This window comes from Podarcis muralis, chromosome 18, assembly GCF_964188315.1.
Source record: "Podarcis muralis chromosome 18, rPodMur119.hap1.1, whole genome shotgun sequence".
Classification (NCBI taxonomy): Eukaryota; Metazoa; Chordata; class Lepidosauria; order Squamata; family Lacertidae; genus Podarcis; species Podarcis muralis.
Genome location: NC_135672.1, coordinates 13,017,677 through 13,038,272, shown reverse-complemented (window position 1 = coordinate 13,038,272; position 20,596 = coordinate 13,017,677). Strand labels below are relative to the sequence as shown.

The 20,596-nt window shown below is 55.8% G+C and overlaps 2 protein-coding genes across 5 annotated transcripts; one reads left to right on the top strand and one right to left on the bottom strand.

Moving 5' to 3' along the window:
- The first annotated feature begins 232 nt into the window (after window positions 1–232).
- C18H19orf44 (chromosome 18 C19orf44 homolog) lies at window positions 233–6,528 on the top strand. Of its 3 annotated transcripts, none has more exons than XM_028713764.2 (8): window positions 233–362; window positions 1,914–2,483; window positions 2,934–3,237; window positions 3,611–3,684; window positions 4,421–4,898; window positions 5,026–5,115; window positions 5,416–5,585; window positions 6,077–6,528. In XM_028713764.2, the coding sequence occupies exons 1-8, from the start codon at window positions 279–281 to the stop codon at window positions 6,158–6,160; spliced, it is 1,854 nt and encodes a 617-aa protein (XP_028569597.2). In that variant the 5' UTR covers window positions 233–278; the 3' UTR covers window positions 6,161–6,528. The 3 variants fall into 3 exon arrangements, with proteins under 3 accessions (XP_028569597.2, XP_028569598.2, XP_028569599.2); XM_028713766.2 differs by having other exon boundaries at window positions 281–369; XM_028713765.2 differs by lacking the exon at window positions 5,026–5,115.
- On the bottom strand, window positions 6,529–20,191 carry CHERP (calcium homeostasis endoplasmic reticulum protein). 2 transcript variants are annotated; one of them, XM_028713756.2, is made up of 18 exons: window positions 20,063–20,191; window positions 18,287–18,460; window positions 17,239–17,423; window positions 16,681–16,818; window positions 15,794–15,945; window positions 15,282–15,393; window positions 15,096–15,185; window positions 14,143–14,368; window positions 13,859–14,037; window positions 12,725–13,154; window positions 11,207–11,445; window positions 10,910–11,043; window positions 10,055–10,141; window positions 9,628–9,780; window positions 8,757–8,867; window positions 8,551–8,645; window positions 7,649–7,834; window positions 6,529–7,114 (listed from the first exon to the last, which is right to left on the bottom strand). In XM_028713756.2, the coding sequence occupies exons 1-18, from the start codon at window positions 20,097–20,099 to the stop codon at window positions 7,110–7,112; spliced, it is 2,733 nt and encodes a 910-aa protein (XP_028569589.2). In that variant the 5' UTR covers window positions 20,100–20,191; the 3' UTR covers window positions 6,529–7,109. The 2 variants fall into 2 exon arrangements, with proteins under 2 accessions (XP_028569589.2, XP_077778086.1); XM_077921960.1 differs by having other exon boundaries at window positions 13,859–14,368.
- Between the last annotated feature and the right edge of the window lie 405 nt (window positions 20,192–20,596).

Sequence of the window (20,596 nt, the reverse complement as noted above, 5' to 3'; positions counted from 1 at the left end):
GACGCTCCCTATTGGCTGCCCGCTTTCCCGCCTCGCGCCCCATTGGTCCGCGTCCCACTCCCGCTGCGCTCCGATTGGGGCTTTCTCTCTTCCCCCCCTCGCCGCCTCACGCGCCGCCGCCCTCGAGCTCGCTGATTGGCTGCCGCGTCTCGCCAATGAGAGAGAGGCTCCGGGCGGCGACTCCGGGCCAATCCGGGTGGCGGATATTGACACGTCGGGGCGGTTGCTAGGCGACGGGCTGCGGGCAACGGGGAAAGGGCCTTCCGGCGGCGGCGGCCATGGCGGTGCGGAGGGCGGAGGGCAGGAGCGCGGCGCTCGCCCGGGCTCAGGCCCAGCTGACGGGGAGGCGCCTCACTGGGAGGGTAAAGGGTTCGTTTTTTAAAAATGAAGGTGCCGGCGCGCTGACGTCACACGTCGCTGCTGCTGTGACGTCAGAGGGGGAAACAGCAGCGTGACGTCACGGGCGCCACCCCAAGGGGTTTCCGAGGGTGGAGGGTGTCCCTGAGCATGTGAAGAGTGTTAAGCGTCGCTACTCTGCGCCCCGCACGGAGAGCAGCAATAATAACAAGTATAATAATATGTAATAATAATAATAATAGCAACAATAATATATGATATACAACAACTGTTATTATTTGTAGCCCGCCCATGTGACTGGGTTCCCCTACCCACTCTTGGGCGGCTTTCAACTTTTATAAAAACATAAACATTTTAAATCATAAACCTGGTTTTTTGCAAATGCAGCTTTTAGGGACTTGTAGGAGACTGTCCTCTCGCATGGAGCCTGGAGGAGATGCGCTGCTTTGGCTTTGAAAGCAGGGCTGTAGTTAGAGCGCGGGATTGTACATGCAATTGTTTCAAAAACTCTATATGGGCAATTCTTTTGCACATGTTTGTTATTGCAAGTCACTTCAGGAAGCCTCAGAGAAAGGAGCTGAAATTAGTAGTGATGAGAAAGACACACCCAGGCAGGGTTGCCACCTTTGTTCTGGCAAAATACAGGACAGGGTGGGGTGGGGCGATTTTTATTTTTATTTCCATGTGGTGTTGAAGCGACTTCAGAGCAATCCATTCCAATCTCTTGTAGCCCAGCAGGATGGCCCCTCTGGAATTTGTAACACATGTAAACATACACACATGAATTTGTAAATCTGTCTGTGCTTGGCTACCTAGAGCTTAAATACATGACATTTCATACAGCCATTCAAACACGTGCATTTAGAGAGGATCCCTAACTTGGCAGAGAGAGAGCGAGAGAAGACCTGAAATACAGGACCAGACTATATCAAAACAGGATGAAATATGGGACAATCTTGTATTATACAGGACAGGTGTCAACCCTACCCAGGTGAACCCTCTTACTCACTTTTTATTTATTGCATTTATAACCCAGCCTAAAGAGGAAAAAAGAGCTTGATTAGGCTGAGAGCCGGTGTCTGGCCCCAAAGGTCACCCATTGAGCATCATGGCCAAGTGGAAATTTGAAACCAGTGTGGTGTAGTGGTTAAGAGCGGTGGACTCGTAATCTGGGGAACCGGGTTCGCGCCTCCGCTCCTCCACCTGCAGCTGCTGGGTGACCTTGGGCCAGTCACACTTCTCTGAAGTCTCTCAGCCCCACTCACCTCACAGAGTGTTTGTTGTGGGGGAGGAAGGGAAAGGAGAATGTTAGCTGCTTGGAGACTCCTGAAGGGGTGTGAAAGGCGGGATATCAAATCCAAACTCCTCCTCCTCCTCCTCCTCCTCCTCCTCCTCCTCCTCTTCTTCTTCTTCTTCTTCTTCTTCTTCTTTTTCTTTTTCTTCTTCTCCCAGGTCCTTGTTTGACCCTAACCACTATGCCACCCTGGCTCTCCTGTCGTCCCCCCAACCGTCTTCCTAATATGACACCTCTTAACCCTCTGTCCTTCTCCCTGCAGGAGGAGCTGGTTGGGGCTCCCAGGGACAGATTGGCAGCCTTGGAGCCCAGCAGAAGCCCTGGCCTTTCTGCCGTCCACATGGCCAGTGACCTGAGCGACCTCTCCGACCTGGGAAGGAGGGAGCTGGAGGGGGCCAGCTTGGCCGAGACCCCAACACCGCCGCAGACTGGACCCCGCCGCCGGTTTGTCAAGCAGAAACCGCAGGAGGTGGCCCTAGACACGCAGCAGGCAAGGCCCAGTCCTGCCACAAGGACGGGGGTTGCCGCTGCCTCCGGAGGGGAGAGCTCAAGTGCCGTCCTGAGGAAGCTGGCGCAGATCGAGAGCAAGATCCGCAGCCGGAAGGCCGGGCGGGACGTCGGCCGAGCGCCCATGACAGACGAGGAGATTTCCCTGAGCGACTTCAGCCGCAGCCCTGAGCCGAGGGCAGGAGGACGAGGGAGCCTGGGAAAAGCCACGGGGCTGAAGGAGACCGCGGCCCCCATCCGAGGCAGCAGTGAGGGTGGCACAGAGGGACGCAGGCAGGCCCCTCCCAAGGAATCAGGGGAGCAGGAGGACCTGCTGGGCAGGAAGGTAATTCGGGGGCCATGCCTAGGCTGCTTCACAGCATTGCTGGGGAAAATAAGGTCCTGTTTTACTGACAATGGCAGTCCAGGCTGAGCCCACAACCTGTTGGGCTTTGAACCCCAACATTTACCCAACAGCGCTTCTGTCTGAAAAAGTGAAAAAGTGTTCGTGGAAAAGGCAGGGTGGGGGGTGCTCAGCGACTTTCCGCTTGGCCCGCGAGGCAGTGGCCCCTCAGCTGTTGGCTTCTCCAGATCCTAACTCAGATGAGAAGAGCAGACCCTGCTCCTGCTCAGATTGGGGCAAGAAGACCAGAGGCCAACTTGGCCTCTACAAAGGACAGCATCTGTGGCTGGTTCCATTCATCTGCAGGAGGAGGAGGAGGTGGTGGTAGTGATCGTTTGGGGATGCTCAGAGCTGCGACGACCTAACCCTTTCCCTCCCCTTTGCTTTCTTAAGAAATGGATCCGGTCCCCACCAACCCCACCTTCTTCCCGCTCGAGGTCTCCTTTGCCCGGCAAAACCTTCCTGAAGAGGCCTACGCCCAGGAGTCCTTCCCCACCCGGCAAGCACCCCCCGGCACGGCCGAGCAGGGGAGCACTTCGTTCCTCGACCCCTGCAGGCTCCTCTTCCCCCGACGCGAGCTCCGTGCCCCCGAGGGAGGCGTCTCTCTCCGAGCGAAGCGTGGTGCGGTCCCTCGACGAGCTCTTCTTAGCGGCGGGTGGCGGGCCCAGCGACGACGACTCCAGCAGCAGCAGCAGCGGTGAGTCACCTCTGTGGGGGCCTCTGCGAGAGATGCGCCAGCAGAGGAATCCGTGTCTCTGGCAAAGGGAGAGCCAAGTTGAAAGGGAGCAGGAAGCAAGTGAAGGGAGCTCTGTGGGCAGAAGCCACATGTGAGGGGCTGGTGAAGGGTGAGAATGAGGTGAGCCGGGTCCTTGCCCTGGCCTGGGCACTCCTTGGCTGGCAAACGAACCTTCAGCTGGGGTGTGGAGGCTGCAGAGGTGAGAAGAGCAGCCTCTGAGGCCATACACTTCCTGTGGGGAATTGCAGGGAAAAGGGGAGCAACCCCTGGACCCTGGGAGGTGGAGGGAGACTCTCTCCCCGCCGCTGAATGTCCGTCTCGTTCCTTGCTGCAGATTTCAGAGTGAACGTGTTGAGCCTGGACGACTTGGCCCCTGCTGCAGCCAGCCAGACCGAAGTGTCAGGAGACGTAAGTTGAGGGAAGTTTTCAATGTCTGATTTTTTATTGTGCTTTTAATTCTGTTGGGAGCCGCCCAAGGTGGCTGGGGAGGCCCAGCCAGATGGGCGGAGTATAAGTCATATATTATTATTAATATTGCTGTTATTTTGCCCCGTCTTCAGCAGGAGCCAAACGTTTGCCACGTTTGTTCATTTCTGGTGGTGTGAGCATTGCGAGGAAACCACAACCAAGAGCCTTAATAACTATTATTATTATTATTATTATTATTATTGCTGTCAGGTTTTTCCCCCCTCTGCCAGCTTCTGGCCAAAAGAGGTCCGTCGCGAGGGGGCTCAAAAAATGAACATCCAAATTACGAAAGAAAAAATGCAACTTAGAAAAATGTAAAGACAACGTAACCTTTCAGAAAAGACTAAAAGAGCCAAATGTGCCCATTTTCTTCCTATGCAAAGGCAAATAGAGGCGCCCCCCCAAAAAAAAACTTGCCTGGGGGAGCAGAAGTCAGCCCTGATGGAACTGAGCTCCTCTTCCTTTTCAGGGAAAGCTCATTTGTTGGAGCTTCAAGAGACTAGCTTGGAGATGAGCGTGGAGCAGCCTGCCTGGGGGTGAGGGGTGGGTTGTGACTCGAGTTGCTAGCATGGAGTTTGCCATTCCAAGGTTGGCGGTTTGGGGGGAGGGCTGTTTTTCAGAGACCCTCGTCACCTCCGTGTCTCACATTATACTCACAGAAAGACGTCCTTTCTAGGCACCTGCGATGCCTACGGAGTCAAAGGAGGATCTGGGAGCCTTTGCTGCCGTCAGCCAAAGCCCCTTCAAAGCCCAGAGCCCCCCCAGGAGAGAAGCTGCTTCCCTGGAGGAGGAGGAGGAGGAGGAGGAGGAGAGGGAAGATGATGATCCAGGAGACACTGAGATTTCCGAGCGGCTAAACAGCACTTCTGCTGGGAGCTCCCATCCCGAGGAGGAAGACGAGGAGGAGGAGGAGGAAGAAGAGAATCCCACCAGCGCAGAGTATTCGGAGGACTTTGAGTCCTCGGCAGCATCCGGGGAGCAACCCTCCTCCAGGGACCCCTTAGGTGCCGGGGCGCCTTCTGAGCATCCTGCCTCGTCCTCCCTCACCTGCCCTCCAGGGGGCGCCAGGGCCACCTGCCTGCCAGCGAGGGTCCTCGTGAAGGATGCTGCCGTGCAGACAGGCCGCTCCTCTCTGGCCTATTGCTGGCTGCAAGGTAAGCCGCTCCCGGCTGAGGCTGGGCGAGGTCCGTGCAAAGCTCTGACGTCCTTCTAGGCCTGACCCAGGTGCCTCAGGTGCGCCTGCCGGTCTCCCAAGAGCGTCTCCTCCTTCCCCTCCTCCAGGCGACGCTCCTGCAGCTCTTGGAGAAGCCGGGAGCCTTCTGGAGACCCCGCCCATCGCCAGCCACGTCGTGAGCTTGGAGACGCTGGAAGGTAGCCCTCTCCTCCCTCGGTCCTTGAGCCAAGCGCCAGCTGAACCCAGCCTTTGCCTGCACCTCAGCTGCGTGGCACACAGAAGGGCGCAGGAACGGGCGGCAGAGACCTCTGGCTCTGAAACCCCAGGCAGCCATTGCTGCCGGTCAACGGCGTTGCCTCTGTCCCCCTTGAGAGAAAGTGCTGGGGGTCCAGAAGAGAGGTCTCTTCCCTATGGGGCCTGAGCAGAGTCTGGGGACCTACGGGTGCTGCCAGGCCTCTTTTCCTCCCCACACCCACCTCCCCTTCTCCCTCCCGCAGCGCTGACCACCTACAGCCCGGCCGTCTTCGCCCTGAACGAGCTGCTGAAGCAGAACGTGCTGCTCATCCGGCAGTTTGCAGACACCACCCGCCAGCTCCACGCCTCCTGGGTGGCGTCCCTGGAGGAACAGAGGGGCTTCCACTACCACACCCTGGAAGAAGCCAAGGAGGTAACTCTTGCTCGCTCACAGGCCCTCCTTAGAGCAGCTGTGGCCAGCCTGGCACCCGGCAGGCGTTTGGGGCCGCAGTGGCCGTGCTGGCTGGGGGAGGGTGGGAAATGCAGTCCAGAACGTACCTACGGGACCGCCTCTCCTGGTATTCCCCGCGGAGGACCTTAAGGTCCACAAACGACAACACTTTGGAGGTCCCAAGTCGCAAGGTGGTTAGATTGGTCTCAACTAGGGCCAGGGCCTTTTCAGTTCTGGCCCCAACTTGGTGGAACGCCCTGCCACAAGAGACCAGGGCCCTGCGGGACTTGACGTCTTTCCGCAGGGCCTGCAAGACAGAGCTGTTCCGCCTGGCCTTTGGCTTGGACTCAGTCTGACCCTTATGTTTCCCTCCCCTTATGGTTTTGACTTTTAAAATGAGGCTGCACTTTAAATTGCATTTTAACCTGTACTTTAAATCCCTGTGGGTCTCAACCTGCTCTGTCCCTTTGCAGTACATCGAGCGCCACAAGCCCCCACCTCTGACGGTGGAGGAAGCTTTGCGAGAACTGGAGCGCCGAGGGCAACCTGCCTTTTGAGAAGCACGCAGGGGGAGCGTCAAGAGCTGGCCCTCCGGAATGAGAAAGAAACCGCTCGGGAACCGGCCAGCACTTTTACCGGAATGAAGAGCTGGGCTCTTTAGGAACAAGAAAAGCAGAGGCCCTACAAATCACAGGGGGGGGGGGGGAGAGGCCATTCATTGCCCCACCGACTCCTGCACAGCCCCCAGGACCATACAGCACCAACCCAGAGCATTGAAGAGAAACCTCAGCGGAGATCGAATTGGGGAGGACACCCTGCTGTGTTTTTGAGCGTGCAAAATCCAGTTGTGCCTGGGATGAGACCACTTGTACGTGGATGAATGCGGAGAGGGGCCTCCCCACCCAAATAAATCGCACAAACTGTATAGAGGGAGGGGGAAAAACTTTCTTTATTGGAAGGCAACAGTAAGAACGAGGCGGGTAGCTGACCCGGAGCAACCTGAGAGGCGGCCGAGAAGTCTCACAGGTACAGAAGTCGATCTTCAACAGTCGCTACATCATGTTGGGCGTGGGCGGTTGCGAAAGGGGTCTACTGTACAGGGAGGGGGCTGTGTCCCCCCTCAGGGCGCTGGTGGTCTCTGGGTACCCCCCTCTTGGGGCGTTTGGGCAGGAAAGGAGGGCGGCTTCGTGTTTTGAAACAGGTGGGTTGGGCAAGGGGTGTGAGGGTGACACCATGGAAGAATCTGCCTACCCGGCTCCTCAGTCTTGCCCGAAAGGTATGTACAAAAATAGAAAAGGCCCAAATAATTTCTCTTCTCGCAATGCCTGGAAAGAACACTCTCGGGAGCAGGTTAGCCCTCTGCACCCTGATGGGCAGAAGGGGGGTGTCGTCTGGGGCAGGGGGGTGGCGTTCAAGAGGTACAGTAGAGAGCCTCAATTTGCGTGGCCAGGCCAGGGCTCGGATGCTGATGGACGACCGGCTGGGCTCCCTTGGCTCTGAGCGGCGTTAAGCTTCGGGAGGAAAAAAGAAGGGTCAGGTGGGATGCAGGGGGGCAGAAGTCCACGATCCTGGGCTAGCGGGGGGGGGGGGGTTTCCCATGCCACACTTAATGAAATGACAGAGGAAGCAGGCCCTTCCTGCAGCCAGCGGGGAGGCGGGTACCCTTAGGTGCCCCCATGAAGACGCCCACCTGAACGAGAGGCTGCCCCAGTTCCTGCCCTCCTTCGCACTGGCCTGGCAACCTCAAGAGACCCTTCCCCCTTTCTAGCTTCCCCCATGCCAAAGGGAAGGGTTTGGCTAAAGCCCTGGTGCCTAGCAGCCTGCCACCTCCCCACACGTTTGCCCCAAGGCTCATGGAAGCCCTTCTGCCTCAGCGTCTCAGGGAGACTGACAGAGCCAGTGCCTTGCCGTCCTCGCCAGGCGGTCGCTGGCAGCCCACCGCCAAGGGGGCAGTAACGCCATCCTACAGATTGAAAGCGAGCCGGAAACGAGGGGCTTCCTCCTCGCCGCAGCCAGGGGCCAGGCCCGGCGGCTTGCCCACTTACTTTCGTCCCTGGCCTTCATGCGGGCAATGAAGGAGTAGCTCTTGTTCCTCCGGTAGTTCTCGTAGGGGTCGTCCAGGGCCACCCCCACGCCCTTGTACTGGTCCCACTTGTCTCGGATGTCGCCGCCTTTAATGGGGTCCTGGATCCCCTGCTCCTTGGCCCCCAGGCCCCCGGAGCCGCTCCACCCTGGGGAAAGGGAAAAGCAGGCGGTTGGCAGGAGGAGGCAGAGAGGTGGCGTCAAGGCACCTCTCCCCGGAAACCTCTGACCCCATGGCGGAGGAGCCCAGCAGCAGCAGAATTGGACCCAAAGGGTCCTGACCCGGCGGGGGCCAACCAAGTGCCCCCAAACCTGAAAGCTGGACCCAGGCACCACAGCAGCGACTGGCCCCAGCTGTGGCTGGCGGGTTGCAGCTCTCTCTGCCCAGCCGTCAAACGCTCTACGTTGGCAGGCAGACCCACAGAATTGTCGAGTCGGGCATCCAGTCCAATCCCTGACAATGCAGGGATGTTAAACTCAACGTGAGGTTTGAACCCAGAACCCTGAGATTGAGGCCCGTGCTCTACCAACTGAGCTACCCCAGAGAGAGAAGGCGATTCCTCTGGAAGGCTTTTAATTCCACATTCTTAGGACCTTTGTATCTCCACCCCCCTTTCCTCCCAGGGGGGGGCCTACACAGTTCTCCCTTTCCCCATATGACCCTCACAACGAGCCTGCAGGGTAGGCATTAGGGCAGGGAGTCAACGACCAGCCTTGGAGCCGCCCAATTCCTGGCCGAGTGGGAATCTGAACCCAAGTCCTCCTAGCCGGACACCCACCCTCTAACCAGGGGAGGAGTGGAACAGGCCCCCCAGACGGACCCCACCCCTGACGGACAGAGCCACCGGGCACCAGGCTGCCTTACCCATCTTCACCAGCATCTGGTGCCCCTTGTTCTCTTCTCCGAGTCTCGATTCGGGGATGGGGGGCCCCGAACTGGATCCCAATCCGGCCGAGGAGCTACAGACGGGGCGGGAGAAACCGAGGAGAAGTGAGGATTATCGTGTCGATCCCTCAACCCCCAACCCCAACCCTGCCCCTCCCAAGCCCCTTCGCAGAGTCAAATCTTACGGAGGCGTCTGGCTGCGGGATCGGGACCGGTGCCGCCTTCCGGGGGAGTAGGATTTCGACCGGGACCTGGACCGAGAGCGGCTCTGAGAGGACCGAGAGCCGCTTCTGCTCCTGGGAAGACAGATGGGGGAAGAAGGAAAGTCAGCCCCTCTCTCTCTCGGGAAGAGACCGCCCTAAAATTGTCTATCGAAAACTTCACTCTTGTGTTTTATCACGGCGACAGCTACTCACTTTGGGTTTTAGTAAAGCAAACCATCTTAATTTGTCAGCGCCTAAATGATATTGAGCGTCAGAACAGCTTGGCCACAATAAGGAAATTTTGCCCATGGTATGGCTATTTTCCACCTTCCCATTTTGACTCTCTGGCACCCTATAGACATGCTTTGACTCTCGTGAGATTGAATGTCTTGCCCACGGCTGGACTTGAGGGACGATTCCAACAGATGCCACACGAAAAATGTCCCTGTGGAGACGGCAGTCCCGAATCGGCGGCGCACGCCCTTCTGGCTTGCGCTCTTGAAAAAGACTTGAGGAATGAGATTATCAGCCCTCTTTTATCGTCCATCCCGGGTCGCCCAGCCACTGCCCGAGTCCTTTCTCTTGGCAGATCCAGATGAGCAGGTGACAGCAAAGGTGGCAAGGTTTATAGCTCTTATCTGGAGAGGCTGCCAGGTAGAGAACGCACAACCTTCTCCATGTGCCGAAGGGCTGCAGTGGCCAGAGGGGCAAAAGCTTCAAAGGCAAGTGGGCTGAAGAAGAAGCCGGCCAGCCAGAAAGGCAACGTCCGCAGCCCCCCCCCCCCAGTCTTGCCAAGCTGCCCCCGTGCCAGCAAGCGAGACCCAGGCCCCCCTGCCCTGCCCTTCCTCCTCACCTGGACTGGGAGCGAGAGTAGGACCGCGAGCGGGAGCAGGATCGTGACCGCGACCGGGAGTAGGAGCCGGAGGACTTGGACGACCTCGAGTTGGAGCGCGAAGAGGAGCGGCCACGGCTCTTGGACCGGCTACTGCGCGATGGCGAGGGGCCGCTGGGCAGGGAGAAAAGTGGGGGGGGGGGGGCGTCTGAGTGGTGCTGTGCCATCGCCCTGGACTCCTGCAGCCAAAGCACCCGGGAACCTCGGCTGGCCCTGCGGCCGCCGGACATCAGCCGAGCCAGGAGACCCCCTCCAGCCCAGAGGGCAGGATCCCCTTCCCTCCAGGTGAGGGCCGTGCTCGGTTTGGATACAGGGAGGGGGTCCCTCTGCACCTCCCCACTCCCCCTGCTGGTGGCACTCTGCACGCTCCCCGGAGCCCTGTGCCCACCTGTTCCTCTTCTCCTGCCCCTTGCGCCGCCGGGCCCTCATCTTCGCCCGGAAGAACTCGTACAGACCGTTCTGCTCCCAGCCCTCGCTGTAGGAAAAAGAAGGGCGGCCATTAAAAAAATATATCATTAGGTTTTCACGTGATGTATTACTTATTATTTATTGAATTTATATATGGCCCTATACTTGGAGGGTCTCTGGGCGGTTGGCAGAATAAAATCAAGATATTAAAACCACAAAAGACATAATAAAAAACAACAACCCATCACCATCATCGTAGGTTACTATTCTTATTTTTCTCATCCCATATCACTCGATGTTCTGTCTCCACTCCCCAAACTGCCCATTTGTTTCTAACGTTACACAAAGTATAAGATGAAAAACTGAAAATAATGTATTATCGTTCTTCCGTTGCTCAAGACATAAATCCATCTTATATTGAAGAAAAAATAATATAAAATAATGATAATTTATTATTTATACCCCACCCATCCAGCTGGGTTTCCCCAGCCACTCTGGGCGGCTTCCAACAAAATATTAAAATACAATAATCAAATATTAAAAGCTTCCCTAAACAGGACTGCCTTCAGATGTCTTCCAAAAGTCAGAAAACCATCTTTCGAGTCTCTTAACTCTAGCAGTTAATTTTGCCATTTTGGCACAATCCATCAGTTTGTTAATCCGTTCTTCTTTTGTGGCGATTGCTGCTTCCTTCCACTTCTGCTCATATATAAAAAAACCTTGCTGCTGCTGTTGCACGCATGAACAATTTTATCATCATTTTCGCTATCTCCGGCCCAACTGAACCAAAAAAACAAGCCAGCCGAAGGAGCCCTTTCTGGGCCTCGCCTCTCACCTGTTCCTTGGCCGGTCGTGCGAAGGGGGGCTGTAGAAAGCCTCCACGGCTGCCAGGAGCCTCTCGCTGGGGGGCATGGGGGGCGGCAGGCGGATATCCTTGGGGTCCAGAGGCTTGTAGTCATGATCCTCCAGCTAGGAGAGGAGGGGGAGAGGAGCCGTCATGGCACACAGTCCGGCTGGGAAATAACTCCCTGCACCCCTGGGACCACGAAGGAGAGGCCACGGGGGTCGGGAGAGGCCTCCTCCTGCCCTTCTGGAGTTGTGGGGGGGGCAGCTCCCCCCTCAGGCCACTTACTTTGACCAGGGGGGCCATCAGTCCGGCGGGGAGGTCGAAGTAGGGGACGTTGGGCACGAGGCTGGGGTCGTCGTGGTTGACGTGGGGAGGCCCCTGCCGGCGCATGTGGGGCGGCTGCCCGTTGAACCCGTGGGGCGGGGGGCCGAAGTCAGGGTGCTGGGGGCCCCCCCAGGGAGGGTGCTCGCTGATCCCCGGGTGCGGCATGCGGTGGCCCGGGTGGTGGTGTGGGGGCCCGATTTCTGAAAAGGAAGGAAGAAGCTTCAGAACAGCCCAAGTAGCTGCAGGATCTGAGCACGGGTCAATGCGTTGGAGCGAGCTCCTTGGGGTATAAGCCTGGGCAGTGTCTCTGGGGGTCCTGGACTGCCCAGATGACAAGGCACCCCCCCCCCCCGCCTCGCTGACGGGGGTCCAAAGGAAGGAAGTTTGGCACCAGCTTGGCGGAAGGAGGCAGACACGGCGCCATCCAACCGCCTTAGGGACTCCGCGTTGGATTTGTGCAGGGTTTACCCCTTAGCCCAGGGGTCTGCAAACTTTTTCAGTCCACTGTCCCTCAGACCTTGTGAGGGGCTGGACTATATTTTGGAGGGAAAAAATGAACAAATTCCTATGCCCCACAAGTCACCCAGAGATGCATTTTCAATAAAAGGACACATTCTACTCATGTAAAAACACGCTGATTCCCAGACCGTCCGCAGGCGATTGGGCCGGATCCAGCCTGCCTTAGTTTGCCTACTCATGCCTTAGCCCAGGCTTCCTCAACCTCGGCCCTACAGATGTTTTTAGCCTACAACTCCCATGATCCCTAGCTAGCAGGACCAGTCGTCAGGGATGATGGGAACTGTAGTTTCCAAACATCTGGAGGGCCAAGGTTGAGGAAGCCTGTCTTAGCCTTTTCTCCTCCCGAAGATATCCCATAAGGCAGCGGAGGTTTCGGATCAGAGGGTCCCACGGGAATTAACCTCCCCTGAGCAAAACTTCTTTCAACTGGGCAAGGACCAGGGCTGAGTGACATATCAGTATCATCGTTCAAAACTGCTTTGAGGTTCATACCATGTGACATGTCGTTTCGCAATTTTTGACCTGGAAATACATCGCGAATCATGTCGTCTGTAGCTCCCATCCTCATTTCAAAAACTGCAATATACTGGTATACAGCGGCACGGCGGTTTCTGAAAGTCTCCGTTGACAAAAGTTTCAGAACTTGAACGCCGTAAACCCGGGAGCAAACGCTTCGGTTTTAGAATGCCTTTCGGAAGTCAAATGTGCCAAAGCACGGCTTCCGAACAGAGTTTTCCCAGAAGTAAACGCTTCTGTTTTCGAACATTTCGGAACCGAAACGGTCTTCCGGAACGGATTACGTTTGAAAACCAAGGTACCACTGTATCGTGATGTTTAGCGGCTGATATATCATCAACGCGAAAACCAGATTATCGCCCAGGCCTAGCAAATGACCCCCTTGCTCCCGGGACCCCCCCCCGCCTTAGCCCCTCCCAGCCAGCCTTCTGCCCCCCCACTCACCCTGGGGGAAGTCGCCTTGGGGGTAGTCGAATCGGTGCGGGTAGGGGGGCCGCTCGAAGGGGTGGCGCGGCGGGAAGTCGTCCTGCATGAATCGCGGGGGGAAGCGGTTGAAGTTGTGCGGGTGGGGCGGCTGGTTGAACTGGGGGTGCTGCTGGTGGGGCGGGAAGGGCCCCCGGAAGTGGGGGGGCCTCTGCATGCGGAAGGGCGGCTCCCTCTGGCCCCCTCCCCAGGGCGGCTGCTCGTGCTGGTTGTTCCAGGGCGCCTCAAACTGGCTGTTCCAGGCGGGTTCCGGCTGGCTGTTCCAAGGGGCGTCGCGCTGGTTGCTCCAGCCGGGCTCCCGCTGCTCGCTCCACATCCCCTCGTGGTTGCTGTTCCAGGGGGGGCAGTGCGGGGGGCCCTGGTGGTGGGGGAAGGGGGGCTGCTCAGGAGGCTGCAGGAGACAAAAGGCCTTGGTTAGCGGGCTGGCGGGCGGAATAAGACCCTCCCTGCCCGCAGACTGTCTGGCCAGAGTGGTGCATGCTCTGGTTATCTCCCGCTTGGACTACTGCCATGCGCTCTACGTGGGGCTACCTTGGAAGGTGACCCAGAAACTGCAACTAATCCAGAATGTGGCAGCCAGACTGGCCACTGGGAGTTGACACCATATAACACCGGTCCTGAAAAACCTACATTGGCTCCCAGGACGTTTCCGAGCACAATTCAAAGGGTTGGTGCTGACCTTGAAAGCCCTAAATGGCCTCAAAAGTCCAGTATCCCTGAAGAGGGTCTCCACCCCACCCCGGACACCGGGATTCCTCCACCCTAGGGCCTTCTGGCAGTTCCCTCCCTGTGAGAAGCAAGGTTGCAGGGAACCGGGCAGAGGCCCTTCTCGGTGGTGGCACCCACCCTGTGGAACGCCCTCCCGTCAGATGCCAAGGAAATCAACAACTGTCTGACTTTTAGAAGACATCTGAAGGCAGCCCTGTTTAGGGAAGCTGTTAATGTTTGATGTTTTATCCTGTTTTTAATATTCTATTGGGAGCCACCCAGAGTGGCTGGGGAAACCCAGATGGGCACGATATAAATAATAAAATTATTATCCTTATTACCAAGGCCACACCCAAGCCCTCCCCTCCTGCTGCCCGCCCATAGTACCTGCTGCTGCGCCCAGGGGGTGACCGGGTGCGGCTGCTCGAACCAGGGCGGCTTGTTGGGGGGGATGTGGTCGTGGGGGCCGGGCCCCCGGGGTCCAGGCGTGGCCGGGTCGGCGGCCCCGGCCCCCGTGGCCTCGTACTCGGCGGAGTCCGGCAGAGGCAGCTGCGGCTTCCCTTCGTCTGAAATAAAGGCGGACGTGAGAGCCAAGCTCCTGGGGGGGGGGGGTTGTGGCTCAGAAATAGGACAGGGTACACCCCCACCACGAAGGGGGACCCCAACATTACCTGTGGGGGTGATGGGGGCGGCCGGTGGAGGGGGGGCGGGGGTGGCCTTCACTTCGCTTTCTGGAGGTGGGATCTGCAGTTGCGGCTGCGGCTGCTGTTGTTGTTGCTGCTGCTGGCTGAGGCTGCTGACAAACTCCTCGTGCTGAGTTTTGAGGGTCTGGATCTGTTGCTGGAAGGCCACTTGGACAGGCTGGACCACGCTGCCAAACTCCATGATCAGGGTGGCCTGCCGGGACCACGCAGAAGGGGGTGGCATTTGCAGAGAGAGCGGGGGGGGGGGGGGGGGGAGAGGATAGAGAATAATAAAAAATAATACATTTTTATTTATACCCCGCCCTTCCCGGTTCAGAAAACCGGCCTCAGGGCGGCCAACAACAAATTTAAAATACTTAACTGATGCAACAAAAAACAGCTTAAAATACAGTATGAAATGTGATTAACAATAAATTCAAAAATCAATTTGGGGGGGGGGGGGGAATCCATCCAGTAAACGTTAGATGATCACCAGGGCTAGCTGGCTAAATTAGTCCTGTTTGGGGCCAGCGAGGAGACCAGGGGAGAATTAGCTGTGGGATCCCAGAGCAGGTAATCTTCATAAAAAAGGGGAAGGGGAGGGAAGGAAGGGGAATAAAAAGATCGGGCTAAGTTCAAATTGAAAGCCAAGCAGATCCGGTTCGTATCCAGAGGTATCTGGTATCTGACTTTCAGAAGACTGCTGAAGGCAGCCCTGTTTAGGGAAACTTTCAATATTTAGTGAATTATTGTATTCTTTAAAAAAAAAATTGGAAGTTGCCCAGAGTGGCTGGGGAAACCCAGCCAGATGGGCAGGGTAGAAATAATAAATTATTCTCCAAAATCTCTTCCTGAAGAAGGGAGCCGTTTTGGGGGAAGACCTGGCCGTTTGCTCTTGCCGCCGCCCCCCCCCGGCCTCCTCCTCCTGCTCCCCTCCTCACCTGGTACTGGCCCAGTCCGAGGGCCGGGCTCTGGAGCTGCTGGATTATGGCCTCGTCGAAGTAGCCGTTCTTCTCCCACAGCTGAAGGAGCTGTGGGAAACCAAGAGGGAGAGAGGGGCTGTTATTGGGCTCTGGGGCTCCAGGCAGGGCTCTGGGCACCCCCGAGGCCACGCCAGGGCGGCTCACCCGGGCAATCTTCTGCTGCTTGTCCTCCTCCACGGCCAGGAAGCTGGTGCAGTAGATGGGGACCACCACTTTCTGCAAGGCGGCCAGGAGGTCCCGCTGTTGCTTCCGCTGGCTGGGAAGGGAGAGAGAAGAGGGAGGAAGAAGAAGGGGAGCTTCAAAAAGTTCGGCCTGAGGTTCAGCTAGTTGCCCTCTGGGGGTTTGGGATCCTGCCCTCTGGAGCAGCAGGAAACAGACTGGCTCCACCTTGCCTGCAGATATCTCTGGTTTTCTCCCGCTTGGACTACTGCCATGCACTCTACGTGGGGCTGCCTTTGAAGGTGACCAGGAAACTACAACTAATCCAGAATGCGGCAGCCAGACTGGGGACTGGGAGCGGCCGCCGAGACCATATAACTCCGATCCTGAAAGACCTACATTGGCTCCCAGGACGTTTCTGCGCACAATTCAGAGTTTTGGTGCTGACTCTGAAAGCCCTAAATGACCTAGTAGACCCAGAAGAGGCAGAATCTCACCAGTGGTGGAGGACGTCGTTGATCAGGTAGATCAAGTGGAGGCGCAACTCGAAATGCGCCCCCTCGGCGGTGATGCGGTTGCGCAGGTGCCCGGCCATCAGCTCGCAGTGCTGCGGGGACTTGGCGTTGCTGAACATCCAGTTCTTGCCGGCCTGAGGATAACAAAAGGGAACAGTCAGAGGCAGCCAAGGGGAGAAAGTCCCCCACAAAGTCAAGAAGGGAGGTTCCCTGGGGCAGCAATGCCTCTGGGGAGAGGTTAGGTTTTTCATTTTATATTCCCTTGTTTTATTTTCCCTTTAATTTTTTTTGGGGGGGCCCAAGAGAGTGGGGCCCTAAGCTAGAGCTTGCTTAGCTTATACGTAAAGCCGCCACTGGCATAGATAGATGAGAGAGAGAGAGAGGACTGATACATGAGAGATTGAGAGATAGATAGATAATATTTTGGAAATGTACATTGAGTGTTTTTTTCCCTTTACATTTTTTGGGGGCCCCCAAGAGAGTGGGACCCTAAGCTAGAACTTGCTTAGCTGATACGTAAATCTGGCACTGGCATAGATATATGGGTGGGTGGGTGGGAGAGGGAGAGGGAGAGGGAGAGATTAATTGATAGAGAAGAGACAGATAGATAGATAAATACATGATGTACATTCAGTTGTTGTTTTTTTTCCCTTTACATTTTTTGGGGGCCCGCAAGAGTGTGGGCCCCTAAGCTAGAGCTTGCTTAGCTTCTACATAAATCTGGCACTGGTCTTTAGGGAGAATCCACAGCCGGACCCAAGAGCGCGCCCTCTGGGGCAGAGTGCTACGACATGTGGCCTTCGACGCCTTTTGGGGGCAGCCCCCCACGACACCAGAATGCAATCACACACCCCCCGAGCCCCGCCTACCGAGATGGCGTCTTTGGTGCAGGTGTCGATGATGGGCTGGAGCAAGTTGTCAAACTCGTTCATGTCCAGCTGGGTCTCCTCCAGGACTTTCTGCATCTGCTGTTCCAGGGCCAGCGCGATGGCGGAAGTGATTTGCTCCTGGGGGTGGGGTGGGGGAGCGACAAGGGTCTTGAAGGCAGAGCTGGGTGGCGAGAAAGCCCACCCACCCACACCCACCTCCAGGCGAGGCCCGGGCACCTTGCTGCCCCTTGAGGGCTACCGCGTCCCTTAACGGACTGGGATGCAGTTGTAAATACTGACATTGGGACCCCTGGAGGGGATGGGGGGAAGTTGATTTTGAATTGGCTTTTATATAAGTTTATATTTTTAAAAAAACAAACCAAATAGAAATTTAAAGAAAAAATGCAAAAATACAAGTGTGCAGAGTAAGATAAAATGCAAAAAAAAGAGAAGAAACGAGAAATGGTACTCATGTAGAAAACAAAACAGAAGAAGAATACGTATATATCTTGAGCCAAGAGCCCTTGCTTGCTTGCATCTCCACCCGCCTGCCCTCACCTGTCTCAGAGCCAGGAGGTGCTGCTCCTGCTGCTGGAGGTTCCACAGGCTCTGCTGGATCAGCTCCTCCATGGAGGGGGTGCCCTGCGGTGTGGCGATGGGGGCGGCCGCCGCGGCCAGGGCGGGCTGGGGCAGCGGCTGGATCTGTGGGGTGGGCTCCAGATCTTGGCTCTGCTTGCACAGCACTGAAAGAGAGGGGAGGGAGATAGGAGCCCGTCAAGGAGAGAGGCCAGACACAGTTCCAAACCCTGCTCCAACTCGGGGGTGTTGCCTGGGCTGCGGGTGCCCCTTCCAATACTAATAATAGTAATAATAATAATAATTTATTTATACCCTGCCCACTCGGGGCGCTCCCAACTGAAATAATAATAATAATAATAATAATAATAATAATAATAATAATAATAATGCGATTAAAAAACCTCCCTAAACAGGGCTGCCTTCAGATGCCTTCTAAAAGTCAGGTAGTTGTTATTTCCTTGACATCTGATGGGAGGGCGTTCCACAGGGTGGGGGCCACCACCAAGAAGGCCCTCTGCCTGGTTCCCTGTAACCTCGCTTCTCGCAGGGAGGGAACTGCCAGAAGGCCCTCGGGAGATGGACCCCGGTGTCCGGGCTGAACGATGGGGGTGGAGGCGCTCCTTCAGGTCTACTGGGCCTTTGAGGCCATTTAGGGCTTTCAAGGTCAGTCCCAACCCTTTTTTTTATAAAAAAAAAAGGTGGCAAAACAACTCCACTGCTACGCGATGAGCCGGGTCGTGAGCCCCTGCAGCAAAACTCACATTTGCATGGGCAAAGGTTGGCCAAAAGGAGGGCCGGCCAGAATTTGCAAGGGGGGGGGGGGTTTTCAAAGGGAAGGGAAGGAAATTATTTCCCAAAAAAAGGTCAGAAGAGAACCAAGGATTCCCATGAAGCCCCTCTCTCCACCCCGCCAAGGGCACACCCTTCGAAAACTGATACGCACCATACCGATATTTCAAAATGTTCTACAGAGTTGTGGCTAGTAAAAAGTCTCCCGCTAGCGACCCCCCCGGCCCCCCAAACTCACGCTGCTGCTGTTCCAGAGCCAGCTTGTACTTGTAGTAGCCGTAGAAGTCGCCCCCAAAGAGGAAAGAGAACTTGGGGTTCTCCTTCTGCTTCTCCATGGTCATCTTCTCGAACTCGGGGCCGTTCCGCGCCACAAACTGAGCCAGCTTGTCGATGACATTGCGGAGCTCCTGGTCTGGGGTTCCAGGGGGTGGGAAGGAAATTGGGGGGGACCAGTCAAGGCTTGTGTCAAAGAAAAGGTCCTGACTTTCAGCTCTTTGCTGGGTCACAGGGAGCAAACTAGCACAAAAGCCTCAGGAGCCTTCCTGCAACCGTGCAGTAACACCTTCCAAAGTGTTATTGGTAGCCCCAGTGGTGCCTCGGTTTAAGAACAGCTTAGTTTATGAACAACTTGGATTAAGAACGCTGCAAACCCGGAAGTAGGTGTTTTGGTTTGTGAGCTTTGCCTTGGAAGCAGAACACGTTCCGCTTCCTGCTGAGTGTAAATTGAGTCCCCCGCTGCTATGGGAAAGCACGCCTTGGTGGAAGAACAGTTTTGGTTCAAGAATGGAATTCCAGAACGGATTAAGTTCATAAACCAAGGTACCATTGTAGATGATAGATAGATAGATAGATAGATAGATAGATAGATAGATAGATATGGGGCTATCAATAGATAGATAGATAGACAGACAGACAGATGAGAGAGATATGGGGCTATCAATAGATAGATAAATAGATAGATATGGGGCTATCAGTAGATAGAAAGAAAGACAGAAAGACAGGCAGAGATAGATAGATAGATAGATAGATAGATAGATGAGAGAGAGATCGACAGATAGATGATAGATGGATGAGAATAGATAGATAGATGATAGATAGATAGATAGATGAGAGAGAGATCGACAGATAGATGATAGATGGATGAGAATAGATAGATAGATGATAGATAGATAGATAGATAGATAGATAGATGAGAGAGAGATCGACAGATAGATAGATGATAGAGAGATGGATGAGAATAGATAGATAGATAGATAGATAGATAGATGATAGATAGATAGATAGATAGATAGATAGATAGATAGATAGATAGATAAGGGCTATCAACAAATAGGTAGGTAGGTAGATAGAGTCTCAATCCCACAGCCCCTCCCTCGGTGTGACCCCAATGCACCTGCCAAAGGCTAATTCCTCTTGCCCCCCCACCCATCCAAGCGCAAGATTTCGATCCTTTTTTTCTTCTTCTGTATTGTACTATTTTATTTTATTAATTTGATTTAATATCTACTTCATTTCGCTTTTCCTCCCTCCGTCCCCCCCTCCCGCCCACGGTCAGTTGATCTCACCCCCTTAACTTGTTCTATTTCATCGTTTCGTCTCTCCAACTCAGTTCCTTCTACAGAACATTGAATTTAACGGATTTTACAATTCCCTTATCTTTCCACCCCTCTCTGTTCCTGCGGGTCCCACCCGCGACCTGTCTCCCCTACTCAGAGTAGACCTATTGACATGCAAGTTCGGGCGCGGGGGGGGGGTTGTTATTTTTTTTGGGGGGGGTCTACTCCGAGTAGGGGGCGTGGCTTAAGGAGGGGACCCCCCTTTATTTCCCCTCTCCCCCCCCCTCGGGGTCTCTCACAAGAAGAGGCGAGGGGGGGGTCGGGAAATGGGGGGGGCTCCTCGTGCTCCTGCCCCAAGCGGACCTCTGAGCATACGCAGAGTGCCGGAGAGGGAGACCCCCCACCCTCCCCCTCACGTGACCCCCACCCCCACCCCGCGTGTGTGGGGGGGGACTCACCTTCGGGCGGCGGCGGCAGCGGCGGCGGCATCTCCATGGCGGCGGCGGCGACTCGAGCGGCGCCTCCGAATGGCTGGCTAGGCCCTGGGCGGCCGTCAAGCGCGGCGGCTGCTGAAAAAGGGGGCGGTGCCCGCCGCCAAGCGCGGTTGCCGTGGAGACCGGAGCCACGCCCACCCACCCGCCGCGTTCCATTCCGAGGGAGGGAGGGAGGGAAGTAGGGGAAGTTGCGCGCGCAGCCCCATTCATAAGGAAGCGGCGCCTCATTCATCAGGCTGCGAGGGGAGTCCTCGTAAGCTCCGCGGAGGTTTGATAGAGGCAAGGGTGCCCTGCCGGATTTAGGAATAAGCTAACCAGCCCCCCAAAAAAATTAAAGGGGGGGAAACAACCTGGATGGACATTTCCAATCCTCCCTTCCTTCCTTCCTTTTTCTTTCTTTCTCTTTCTTTCTTTCTTTGCCAGTGTTGGATTTAAGTATAAGCTAAACTAGCTCTACTGGGACACAGGTGGTGCTGTGGGTTAAACCACAGAGCCTAG